Here is a 13559-nt window from a genome sequence, read left to right as displayed (position 1 = left end):
GAGAGTTAACTCAGTTTTAGTTTCACATTTCTTACCAGTGTTGGAAGTGATAAATATCTCAGGAAAACATTGTTCATGAGTTGTATATTATAATATATATATGATGTTATGATTTTGGAACATTATAATAGACATGTAGTCTATTGTACAGTATATTATATGAGTGCTATGTATAATAGACATGTATCATAGACATCCTTTAAAAGGGTATTGTATTTTTTGTTTCTTTGTTATATAAGTGTAACAAATATACTTTTGCATCTGACGTTGAGAATTGTAGCTAAAATGTTTGAGTACTGTAGCTAAGATGTGAGTAAATGGTTTATGTATTTGTTCATTCATTCCAGTAAAAGTTCTAACTGAGAAAACATCAGGGGTAAAACACATGTGTATTTGTGTAAGCGTAATTGTGTGTCAGAATCTAAGTGTGGATGTATATATGAGTGTGTGTGCATGTGAGTTTGTTGGTGTGCATGTCTATGTATACGTGTGTGAGCGTGTCTATGTATACGTGTGTGAGCATGTGTATGTGTGCATGTCTATGTATACGTGTGTCTATTGTGTGTGTGTTTGTGTATGAGTGTGCAGTTGCAGAGAGAGGTGTTCAGGCCCAGTGAGCTCAGCTGTCCAATCAGATGCTGAGGAATGATGGTGTTGAATGCTGAGCTGAAGTTAAACAGCATCCTAACATACAGATGTGTCATTTCTGTCCACATGTGTTAGAGCCAGATGAGGTGTGGTGGCTATGGCATCATCTGTTGAGCGGTTGGTATGATACATGAACTGCAGTGGGTCCATTGAGGGGGACAGCGGGGTCTTAACATGCTTAATGACGAGTTTCTCAAAGCACTTCATGACAAGAGGTGTGAGAGCTACAGGACGATAGTGGTTGAGACAGGACACTGACCACTTCTTTAACAAAGGCACGATGATGGTGGTCTTAGGTGTCACATAATTGTGGCACTATTCTGTATTCATTCATTCATAGTCTGTTTTACCAAAGCTTTATCTTGGTCAGGGTTGCAGTGGGTCTGGTAACCATTGGAGAATGAGCTGAGTGAGATTGTGTAGTTAATTGTTTATTATTTGTGTTTTTGCTGTTTTTGGTTCGACCTAAATCTATTTTAAGTGATTGTTTAAATCTAGTGTGTGGTGCAGAGGTCTGGGAACAATTTGTGGTTCCAGAAACTTTTTACTTATAAATTCTCACACTAACAGATATTTGATCAATTATAAACTAGCTGAACTAACAAAATATTTGTGTCGTGGCTCTGTAGCTCTTTCAGTTCATGTGATTTGTTAATCATTTTGTCTCTGAGAACTTGAGGAATCTTCTTCACATTCACAGTGATTGTTACATGAAACTACATTGAAACCAGGTGTTATTTACACAATAACCTTTATTTTTATTTAAGGTCTTTCACACACACAGTCTTCTTTCTATAATCTTCATCCACGCAGATGCCTGTAGAATAAACACACAAGAAATTACATTACAGAAACACAAAATACAATCAATATTTTAATAGTTTCATGTTATTACTTCTACTTATCCTAATTATATTAGCTTTACAATCTTTGTTAGTATTCTCTGTGATCTAGACCATATTACAAGATCTTTTAGATCTTTTAACTTATTAAGTCTGTTTCATTCTTACTAACCCTAACCTCATACTGTTCTCTGTAAACCACTCATGCTGAAGGATTTCTTTAAGGCTGAGACGTTTTTCAGGCTGTTTCTCCAGACACCTACTTATCAGATGGTAGCATGCTGTGTGCAGTGATAAAATGATATTAAAATGTTGTTGTATTTAAAACTAGATTTCTTATTTACACTTTCTATCATCGTAATGACAATATAAACTTGATCAAACTTTTTAAATCATGTTTTCATGCAGGTTTTACAGACTGTGTGTTTCTAGATCTTAATGTGAGCTGCTTCCATTTTCTTACTGTCAGAAAGTTCAGGTAAAAAGTCCAGGCCCCCATCAACAATCTCCACTTCATCCCCGAACGGCATCTCTCCACAAACTATGGTGTGCAGGAGTACGCCCAGACTCCACACAGTAGCAGGGCAGCCATACATTTCCTTCTCAACTATCCACTCAGGTGGAGCGTATGACTTAGTGCCTGAGTGAAAGGGAGAAATGCTTTAGAGAAATACTTCTCCACTCAAATCCATTTCATTCTGTAACTAAGTACTTCTGAGGGGAACTTACCTGAAAATGAGGTGTACGCTGTTTCCTTGTGTAAGTCCCCACAGCCAAAGTCGATCAGCTTGACCTCCAGTGTCTCGGTGTTCACCAGAAGATTTTCTGGCTTGATGTCCCGGTGAAAAACTCCACAATCATGGCAGTGAATTGCAGCCAGAACCACCTGCCACATGATGAGCTGAGCCACAGCTTCATTCATTGGGAATTGCTGAATGAAGTCAAAGAGGTCCATACAGGGGATGGGTCGCTCCAGGATTAGGATGTAGTGCTCGGGCGTGTCAAACCAATCCAGTAGTTTCAGCACAGAATTACAGTGAGGTGGCTTGAATACCATCTTCATTAACGCCACCTCCACAGGAAGTGGGTACGTCTCTCCAGGCTAATAGAACAACAGACAAGGTTTGGAATCAGTAGTAGGTCTAAACTATGATGAGCAGGTCTGTTAGTAAAGATCTGGACTGGTCTAAGGCAGTAAGTGAACCAACAGTTTTGGTCTAGATCTGGTCTATGAAGGTTTTTATCTTGTTTAAACCTTGTTGAGTCTTTGTGATACTTTATTAGTAAAAGAAAAAGATGAACTTACAATAGTGATGAATCTGTCGCGGGGGTCCTTCAGCACATATTTCACAGCAACCTGTTCACAAATACAAACACAATTAGTGGATTTAGTTGTACAGAAGTAATAATAATAAACATTAGGGTTTAGTTAAAGAATCTCATCATCCAAATAGAACATTTCTCCTTCTGATTGTATCTTATTAATGTGTAATGCTCTACACTTCCTGTCTTGTGTTTATGTGCTGATGTTCACCTGTTTCCCATCTGCATTACAAACACCAGCATAAATCGCACCACAGCCTCCTTCTCCCAGCAGCTCTCCCACAGTGTAGCAACAATCCAAACTCTCTGTAAAAGTGATTTTTATTCCATTTAAGTCAAATTCACATAGAAAATGTACAGCATATCAGCAGTACTAAATATCTGTTATATAAAGGCTGTCAGTGGTGTTTGGCTGTATTCTGTATTTCTGCAGGTGTAATATAATCTCTATTGGTTGATGTAGCAGGTAACAGATGTACAACAATATATTATTACAGGAATTAGTGGAGATTAAACTGACCTTCATGGTTCAGGATGTTGAAGAAATGAACGCTGGTGGTTGGATCCTCTGGGCTTTCTTCATCGCTCAGGATTTCTTCTTCTGCACCTACAGAACAAACCCCTGAAAAGCTGTATGTACTATACTTACCACCGCGCTCAACAGAGGCATCAGAGTCATTCAACTCAGCAGCACATTCAAAGATCACTTCACCAAGGCTGATCTCAGCTACAGAGGCTAAAGGTCAAAGGTAGGAAGGTGTCAAGGGAAGAAGGTGAAACAGAAACAGTCAAACAGAAACAGTTCAGCTATTTTGAAGCTAAAGTCTGCAGGTAAGGTTTGATTTAGCTACAATCTCAATATTACCTGAAGCTTCAGATGCTTTTTGATGCTGATCTGAGTCTGAACTAACTGCAGACAATGACGACTTCCTGTCTAGTGTCTATCAAACAGATCATACTGGTGTTACACAGATGCAAATAAAATATCATACAGGGAACAACATCACAATTCACACTTAATGTTTTTAAATGAGAGACTTTGTGTTGCTGTATTATTACATCATTAGATATATACACGTCTCAGTGATTCTCAGAAGGTGTTACCTCCCAGCTGTCTGATCTGCCAGCATCATCAGGCTTGGTAATGATGTTCTGTATTACTTTCATCCAAGCCTGTCCAATCTCCTCTGAATCAGCTTTCAAAAAACACCTCCTTCACACACACACACACACACACACACAATACACATTTTAATTAAACGATTTATGTATTTTGTGTGAGAAAGGTGTTTACAAATGTAATATATATAAATGAGTATTATTATTGAACAGCACTCACTTAGTGGGTGAAACCAGCTGGAAGTGAAAGCTGTGTCTGATGTTCTCACAGTGTTCAATCCTACACAATCTCACATCTTCTATCAGCACAGTCGCCTCACGCTGGTTACAAACAAACAAAGTTTACACCAAAAATAACAGATGATCCTAAAAGCACATTTTAACAGTTCATGCTGTATAATGTTTAGTTTTACTGAATGTAAAGTGTTCTTGTGTCTATATGAGGTTCCTCCAGGTACTTTGGTTACCTTACACAACCCCAAAACATGCAGAAGGTGGAGTGGCTACCCTGAAATGCCTCTGTGTGTACGTGGGTAATTAAATGGGTGAGTGAGTGGTGCTCTGCATGAGCAGGGACAGAGTAGTGTGTTTAGGACAGGACAAGATTCAGACGAATGATCTGCTGTGGTGACCCCTAACTGATTTAAATCCCAGCAGTGCTATTGACCAGCCAGACATCGACACAGACGTCATGGGCCATGTCTCAGGATTGGTGGCTGAAGCCCCTGTGATGATTGGCACTTTGTTCAGGTGATTCCTGCCTTGTGTCCAGTGTTTCCCTGTGTAACCAGACCCCCGAGACCCTGACCAAGGAAAATGAAATCAGGTTGGAAAAGGTCATGTGACTCACCTTAGACTTGCTCTTGTAAATGAGCTGATTGTCCTTAATCATAAACCAGCGCCTGCAGAGAAAAACACAGAAACACAGAAACAGCTGCAGCTACTGAATATTACTGACAATATTACTGCAGGAATGAAACTGTTCAGTACATCAGGGTTTGTTCACTGCTTTATTTCATGTCAACAAGTTTTGTGTATCACTTTTTATCTAATATAATATTTTATCTGAGGATTTATTTATTTTGATCAGTTAATTAAGTGAATAAGTGAATAAAAAATACTGATATTTAATTAAAATAAAACGTTTTGAATCCACTTGAGCTTTCTACAAACCTGTTCCATGTCTTAAACACATTGCTGGCCCTCTTGAACAGAAATCCCTCCATAACGATCCTGTTCTCTCTGTCCACATCGTATTTCTGTCTGCTGTCCTCATTCAGGTCGTCCTGAGAAGACGTCCGAGGACGGGTCAGACAAACCGGCCAACAAAAGAATCTCTGCATTAAAGAAGCACGTTGGTTCTCACGTCTCTTCTGTTTCTCAGCCATGATGAGTGAAGAGGTGAAAACAGAGCAGCTTCACCAAACCCGAACTTTTATTCCATCAGGATTTAATAGAGGAGCTCAGAACAGCGACTGTGACATCACCCAGTTCTACAGTGGAGCTGAAACTACTTCAACTCCATTTACAGCCAATTACACACACACACACACACACACACACATACACATATTACACACACACACACACACAATTACATATTACACACACACACACACACACAATTACATATTACATGTGGTTACTGTGTGTGTATTGTACAATCAGTATCATTAAACACACACACACACACACACACACACAATTACATATTACATGTGGTTACTGTGTGTGTATTGTACACTCAGTATCATTAAACACACACACACACACATACACACAATTACATATTACATGTGGTTACTGTGTGTGTATTGTACAATCACACACACACACACACACAATTACATATTACATGTGATTACTGTGTGTGTATTGTACACTCAGTATCATTAAACACACACACACACACACACACACAATTACATATTACATGTGATTACTGTGTGTGTATTGTACACTCAGTATCATTAAACACACACACACACACACACACACACACACAATTACATGTGGTTACTGTGTGTGTATTGTACACTCAGTATCATTAAACACACACACACACACACAATTACATATTACATGTGGTTACTGTGTGTGTATTGTACAATCACACACACACACACACACACAATTACATATTACATGTGATTACTGTGTGTGTATTGTACACTCAGTATCATTAAACACACACACACACACACACACAATTACATATTACATGTGGTTACTGTGTGTGTATTGTACAATCACACACACACACACACACACACACAATTATATATTACATGTGGTTACTGTGTGTGTATTGTACACTCAGTATCATTAAACACACACACACACACACACAATTACATATTACATGTGATTACTGTGTGTGTATTGTACACTCAGTATCATTAAACACACACACACACACACACACACATACACACATACACACACACGTCTTCCAAAAAATAGGACTTAAAAATATCATGAATAATAAACTGCGTTTATACTTTAATAAAGCCTCTATAGAGCAGTAAAGAACATGTTGCACTATAGATGAGGTATTTATTACATTAATGTGTTATCTTTGTGTTTTAATAATCTTTATATCAATAATGAATAAGCTTTAGGACTGAAGTCATTATTTACCCAGTAATTAAACTTTAGTATTTTAATAGTTAATAAAAGACTAATATAGTTATTTAAAATAGTGTTTTAAATCATTAATAATTATCAGTACGACCATTTTGTGTTTAAATTGTGTATAAACTTTATTATTCATTATTTTATTACTATGAATAACACAGTTGATGCTTTTGTATGAAACTGGTGATGTGGGGGTAGGTTTTGTTTTGTGTCACTAGGTGGATCCACTAATACAGTTCATTTAAACTTTCATGTAAATTATATAAACCCAAACCCAACAATATAAACCCAAAATAAACAAGCACTAACATGTTTTACCAGATCAACTTCATTTCTTCCAAAAAGATCTGAAATACTGATTTGTCTGACCACAATAAACGTTTCCACTGTGTGATGGTCCATCCCAGATACTGCTGAGCACAGAGAACCTGACACCACTTTTGGAAGCGTCTTCTGTCTTAAGTTGCATTAGTTGTGGCCTGCTAGCACAATCAAATAGAAAAAAAAATTAATTATACTAATTTAAGATGCAATTCTCCTTTTTACTAATTGGTGGCAGCAGCACTGCAAGTACGCATTCATGAGAAGTGACAAAACCGTGAATGAGACTTGTTGAGGTGATAAAAGCGACACAGGTTGTACAAACAACGATTAACGGGAACAAAATGTAACGTGACGTATTGTGCTAAAACAACGACCTAAGAATTTGAGTGGTGGAGAGAACTTATGCCCAGTAATAATTTAGAGAAACTCAGAGTTCCTGTGTCGTCCTTTTAGTACATAAAGCCACGTTAAGTTTTATTTTTGTAAAAATATTTTACAGAGTTTCTGAAAGTTTTAAAGTTCAGTTAGAAATTCAAGCCGCTCAGGTGGCGCAGCGGTAAAAAGAAACGCGCTGCAACCAGGGCTGGATTCTGAGAGCGTGGTATCGAATCCAACCTTGCTTTACCGGTTCGAAGCTGAGTGGCTATATGAGCAACGATTGGCCGGTTGCTCATGTGGGGGGTGGGACAAAGAACCGGATGTGGGTCTCTCTCTGTCAGAATGCGATTGCGTTCTCTGCCGGCTGATTGGAGGCGCTTACACAGAGATGGGAGAGGGTGCCCTTAGGGTGTGTCTCTCCGCATGCAACGCTAGGTGGTGCCAAACTCGTCAATGTGTGGGTGGCAAAGATGCATCTGGCTGCTGCTCGTGTTTCGGAGGGGATACGGGTTAGCTTCAATCACCTCCGTCAGGGCAGGGTTCGGCATAGACAGAGAGGAAGCACGATGCTAATTGAACAATTGGATGCGCTAAAAGGGGAGAAAAAGGGGTAAAAATTAAAAAAAAAAAAAAAAAAAAAAAAAAAAAAAAAAAAAGTTCAGTTAGAAATTCAGATAGCTTTTTCTGTATGTTCTGATTTGTTCACCTGAATGCCTGAATAGGTCAGTTGTAGCCTAGTGGTTAAGGTACTGGACTAGTAAGCAGAAGGTTGCTGGTTCAAACCCCACCACTGCCAGGTTACCACTGTTGGACCCTTGAGCAAGGCCCTTAACCCAAAATTGCTCAGATTGTATTGTGTAAGTCGCTTTGGATAAAAGCGTCTGCTAAATGCCGAGAATGAATGAATGAATGCGTACATTTGGTTGTTATTCGCTGTGTGAAATGATTAAATAACAGCGTATTTATATGCATATTTTATTATTTTAAATAATGTCATCAGGGACTGTTGTCTCCCGGGTACTTTCACATGATCAAATCTGGCCCTCCTAGAAAAAAGTTTGGACACCACTGACATAAGGCTTCTTTTACACAGTAAAGTTTTAAATTGCATTTGTGCATGTAACTCTGTATTGTTGTGCTTTACAAAGGTTTACCAATATAATCCCTCACCCATGTGGTTATATCAGCTACTGATAAATAATGATTGTAGATACAGTTTTATCTGAGGGATTAGAGATCACTGGTGTTCAGTTTAGGCTTGTGCTCTTGACAATGACCCGAAGCACACACCCATAGAGAACAAAGGAGTGGCTTTAGAGAAAGTCTGTTCATGTCCTTGAGAGTCCACACCTGAATCCAGTGGAGCATCTGTGGAAGGAGATGAAAATGGCTGTGTACAAATGCTCCCCATCCAACCTGATGGAGTTTGCAAGGATATGCCAAGAGGAATGTCCAGAAACAAGTGTGCCAAGCTCGTAGCTTCTTTCCCAAGATGCCTTGAAGCTGTAATTGCTGCCAAGCATGCATCATTCAAGCTTTAAGCTAAGGGTGTGTACAGATACGTAACCCCTAAATAAAGGATTTATGTCTGTAAAATAAAATTACTTATTTTCTAAACCCTGTTTTCACTTTGTATTTATTGGCGATTGTGTGTTAATGTTTGAGGCAAAAATTCTATTATAGAATGAGTCTGTAACATAATTAAACATGGAGAAGGTAAATGGAGTGTGCAGACTTTCCAGCTTGACTGTATATACCCTTCCAATATGCTGTTAAAACACAGAACACATAAGTGCAAAATAATATGATATACACAAGTGCAGATAAAAAAAAAACAGTATAATAAATACAAAGACCTACAACAAATACACAAAAAAATTTCTAATCTAAAGAGACTGAGAAGGACAGGACCAGAGACAAGAGTGGTGTTGGTCAGTACATGGTTCAGAGCGGGGGCGGCTCCTTCCTTTCTTCCAGTGTTAAACTAGCTGTGACCTGTCTGTCTGTCGGAATATCGTAGTCCAATCAGTGTCGAGTTGTGTTCCGTACAGTACGGACTAAAGTCTGATTGAAAATCGACTCTTATGTTAAAGCTTTTTTTTTTCGAACTGCAGGCACTGCAATGCATTTTGAGTGCAATGCAAAATGAGTGCAATGCAAAATGAGTTCCGGGAGGGCTCACACTTACGTGCTTGGGCTGGCACTTTTCCCACTGCCCCACTAAGCAACGCAGTCCAGAACCAGGGCTGCATGTCAGTGTGAAGATGGATTATGTAAAAATATTGTTTGCACTATTGAGAAATTTTTTTAAAAGATGTTCTTTATGTTGTTTTGCCTAAAATATGGTTCTGATTTATTATTACAAATAATGAAAATAATAAATGTTAAATAACCTAAATAAAACATTCTGATAATGTTCCTATGATGGTGTAAGACGCGTTACTTTTTTTTATAAGTGCAATCCAAACCGCCTACCCCCTGCTCAGGTAAACACCCGCCACCTCACCCCACCCTATACCTTCCACCAACCCGTCAGCCCAGGGTGTTCCTTATTTCCAGTTCTGAAAGTTGGCAACCCTAATTGGAGCAGCTAGCGATCTCGTCAACATGACTACCATTACCTCAGGATCTGCTGCACCTAAAATAAAATGCTATTTGATGAAGACTGAATTAAATTGTTAGTGTGAAGGCTTTACTTCATTTTATGATTAATAGTAAAGCTGGTCTCTCTACAATGCAGCTAACTATATACCAAAATGCATTAGTAATGACATACTATTTTTCAAATCAATGCAGTCTGCAAATGGAGGGGAACGTTCAGGACTCCCCAAAGACTTCAGCCAAAAGCAAAAGCAGTTTCTCTGTCAAGTCATTTCTGAAATGTCTTTTCAGGGTAAGTCATGATCATTTGAGAAGCAAAAATCAAAGATCATATTCAAATACAAGAACTTGGACATAACTGTGTGTTTATGTTTTCCTGAGTAGAAGAAGAAGAAAATTCCATTAACAGAAGAAAATGTTGAAGCTGTCAGCACTACAGGAAGGTAATAAAAGTGCAGAAGACTGAAAACTTTAGATATATGATTTTTTAGCAACAGATGGATATGAGCAAATGTTCATGTATTTTTTAAGGTTGTTTATGGCCTTGAGTACAGCTAGACAGCATGTCGTGTTCTATCTTTTATTGTAAAATTCTTTAATTCTTAGTTTAAACAGACAGAGAAGTGTAATCATTTCTTCTGTGTTGAATATGGCATGTTGTGCTAATTTCCATGTGGTTTATAATGATGAGATGTCACCCTGTCTGTCTGTCTGTCTGTCTGTCTCTCTCTCCAAACTATAGTGTAACGGATGTGTGTAGGGTGGATGAAGCCCAGAGTGAAAAGGCTAAAACACCCACACCAGTCCTCTCCGACGACAGAAAACAGCAGCTACAGGACAGAGGGTAAGAAATGCAGCAGCGTATATTTGTACGTTCATAAAGGTTAATACTGAACATGAACCCTGATCAGTATTGTGTTTGTGTCTGTCTGATTTAATTGCAGGTTTGAAAACTTGGGAAACAGCTGCTACGTAAATGCCAGTATGCAGTGCCTGTTCAGCGCAGAATCTTTCTGCAAACAGCTCATGAAGAACATAAATGAGGACATGCCAGATGAATTAGCCAACCTCACCGGGTAGAGAAGAAGAAACAATGTTTTCTCAGTTTATTTATTATTTACTATTCAATTTCTTATTTTAGATTATGAATGATGAGAATGCTGATCTGGTAAAGTGTGTTTTGTGCTTTTGCAGATGTTTTGCAAAGCTGTGGTCCATGAGAGAGAGCTCTGATTGGTCCACCAAGACCAATCTCTTGTCTTGAAATTGATCGAGGCAGCTGCGCTTAACAACCCTGAATTTACATCTTACACTCAGAATGTAAGAAAACACAACACAGACACCCTGAACATGATTGATTTGTGTTTTAAGATGTGAAATGAACTCAGCTAACACAGTTGCAAGTAAGATTGAAATGTTTGAATGTTTAGGATGCTCAGCAGTTCTTGTTCCACTGTTTGATGGAAATGGAGCAAACCATGAGTGGCGCAGGGGACATGGCTGTTGAATCCACAGTCAAAAAGAACTTCAACTTTCAGCTCTTGTGTATCATCACATGTAAAGGGTGAGAACCACTAATAAACTAAATGTTTACGTTCTTTCATTTCTTCTATTTTCACTAGAAATGACATGTCCACTTTGTGTGTGTAGATGTGGAGCTGAGAAAACCAGGATTGAGAACTATAACCACCTCTCACTTGGTCTTGTGCCTCAGGGATCCATCAAAGACGGCCTAAATGTATTTTTTAGGGTAAGTAGCACACACATCCATGCAAGTTCCAGTATGTACACAGTGAACAGGGCACTAATGCATTAAATAATGTCACACTCACACTAAAACCAGATTGAATTTTCTCTCAACTTTGCATTAAATGTGTGTGTGTGTGTGTGTGTGTGTGTGTGTGTGTGTTGCTCGCTCTCCGTGATACTGAAAGTTTTCAGATTTGAATATCGATAATAAACAGCTTTTATTACGAGTTACGATTAATTCTCTCTACTGATGCGATGCTGAATGGGTTGATTAGATTACAGCCAATAAGAACTGTGCAGAAATAAAAGACTCAGTTCCTTTTGTTCATTTCAAAGATCAGTTTAATAGAATCGGATCGTTGGCGAACGATCCATCACTAGTATATCTGCAGTTAGCACTGAGCATGTGAGTGAGAGGGGAGCGCCTGTTTAGCGGAGCAGATGTCAGGAACGAGATCAGTGAGATTCAAACACAGATCTGCTCTGATAAAAGTGAGAGAGCTACTGAGAACTTTACTGAGAACTTTACTGATAATGCTTTGGAAATGTCGAGATGGAAACCCCGAACGTGAAGTATAGACGTAGTGAAGTACAGTGTCTGTGTAGCCCCGAATATTTATAAAAACATATTCGCTTTAATTAAACTGATTTTATTCAAATAGAATTATAAGAACTTTGAAACAGATTTTATTAGTACTTTACACATATTGTTTCATATTTTTTATTTATAATTATTAAATTATTTATTTTCTCGGTGAATGTAATTACTTTTCCGAGATTATCTGGCGTACCACCTCGTGCTGCTTCACGTACCACCAGTGGTACGCATACCACAGTTTGAGAACCACTGGACTATTCCATGAATTATTCTTTATTCTTTATTTTTCTCTCTTTATCTGTATAATTTCATGCTGAGGCCTTCATGCATTTAAAGGAGCCCTCCTACCTAGTGCTTATCTCAGATCTATCCAATTTGGAAAATAACTAAGCTAAGTGAATTCTAGCAAAGACAATCCAACATGTTGTAATGTTTATGAATAAAATCCTCAGACAGACTGTCCGGGTAAGTCTACCAGTTATGTATCATTTCTATTTTAATACTGTGTTGGAGATGTAGTGTTAAGAATGATGTTATACCAATATTCTGAACACAAATCTAAAGAACATTTGTACTGCATGTTTAAATCACATGTATTGATTTCTGTGTATTAGAGCTGTTTAATCTATATAATCAGTATTTAGATTTTGTTCTGTTATTATGTTAGCGATATTAAAAGTTCACTTTTACAATCAGATGCATTTTAACATTACTTTGTGTAATAAAACTCTTCCCACACTAAGAGCAATGCTATGATTTCTCTCCAGTGTGAATGCGCTGGTGTCTTTTAAAATGACTCTGTTGATTAAAACTCTTCCCACACTGTGAGCACTGATATGGTTTCTCTCCAGTGTGAATGTGCTGGTGTTTTTTGAGATCACTCTGTGTATAAAAACTCTTCTCACACTGTGAGCACTGATATGGTTTCTCTCCAGTGTGAATGCGCTGGTGTATTTTGAGATTACTCTGTGTATAAAAACTCTTCTCACACTGTGAGCACTGATACAGTCTCTCTCTAGTGTGAATGCGCTGGTGTATTTTGAGATTACTCTGTCGATTAAAACTCTTCTCACAGTGTGAGCACTGATATGGTTTCTCTCCAGTGTGAATGTGCTGGTGTATTTTAAGATTACTCTGTTGATTGAAACTCTTCTCACACTGTGAGCACTGATATGGTTTCTCTCCAGTGTGAATGCGCTGGTGTTTTTTGAGATTACTCTATGTATTAAAACTCTTCTCACACTGTGAGCACTGATATGGTTTCTCTCCAGTGTGAATGCGCTGGTGTATTTTGAGATGACTCTGTGTATAAAAACTCTTCTCACACTGTGAGCACTGAT

The 13559-nt window shown here is 38.3% G+C and overlaps 1 protein-coding gene across 3 annotated transcripts; it reads right to left on the bottom strand.

Moving 5' to 3' along the window:
• Positions 1 to 1382: 1382 nt before the first annotated feature.
• Positions 1383 to 5388, bottom strand: LOC134328742 (serine/threonine-protein kinase pim-2-like). Of its 3 annotated transcripts, none has more exons than XM_063009935.1 (12): positions 5106 to 5388; positions 4783 to 4834; positions 4153 to 4253; positions 3918 to 4026; positions 3679 to 3754; positions 3334 to 3549; positions 3025 to 3119; positions 2797 to 2847; positions 2220 to 2592; positions 1954 to 2130; positions 1663 to 1771; positions 1383 to 1465 (listed from the first exon to the last, which is right to left on the bottom strand). In XM_063009935.1, the coding sequence occupies exons 1-12, from the start codon at positions 5318 to 5320 to the stop codon at positions 1450 to 1452; spliced, it is 1590 nt and encodes a 529-aa protein (XP_062866005.1). In that variant the 5' UTR covers positions 5321 to 5388; the 3' UTR covers positions 1383 to 1449. The 3 variants fall into 3 exon arrangements, with proteins under 3 accessions (XP_062866005.1, XP_062866006.1, XP_062866007.1); XM_063009936.1 differs by having other exon boundaries at positions 1669 to 1771; XM_063009937.1 differs by lacking the exon at positions 1663 to 1771.
• Positions 5389 to 13559: the final 8171 nt, after the last annotated feature.

This window comes from Trichomycterus rosablanca, chromosome 15 (genome assembly GCF_030014385.1).
Source record: "Trichomycterus rosablanca isolate fTriRos1 chromosome 15, fTriRos1.hap1, whole genome shotgun sequence".
Taxonomy (NCBI): Eukaryota; Metazoa; Chordata; class Actinopteri; order Siluriformes; family Trichomycteridae; genus Trichomycterus; species Trichomycterus rosablanca.
This window is presented reverse-complemented; position numbering and strand designations above follow the sequence as displayed.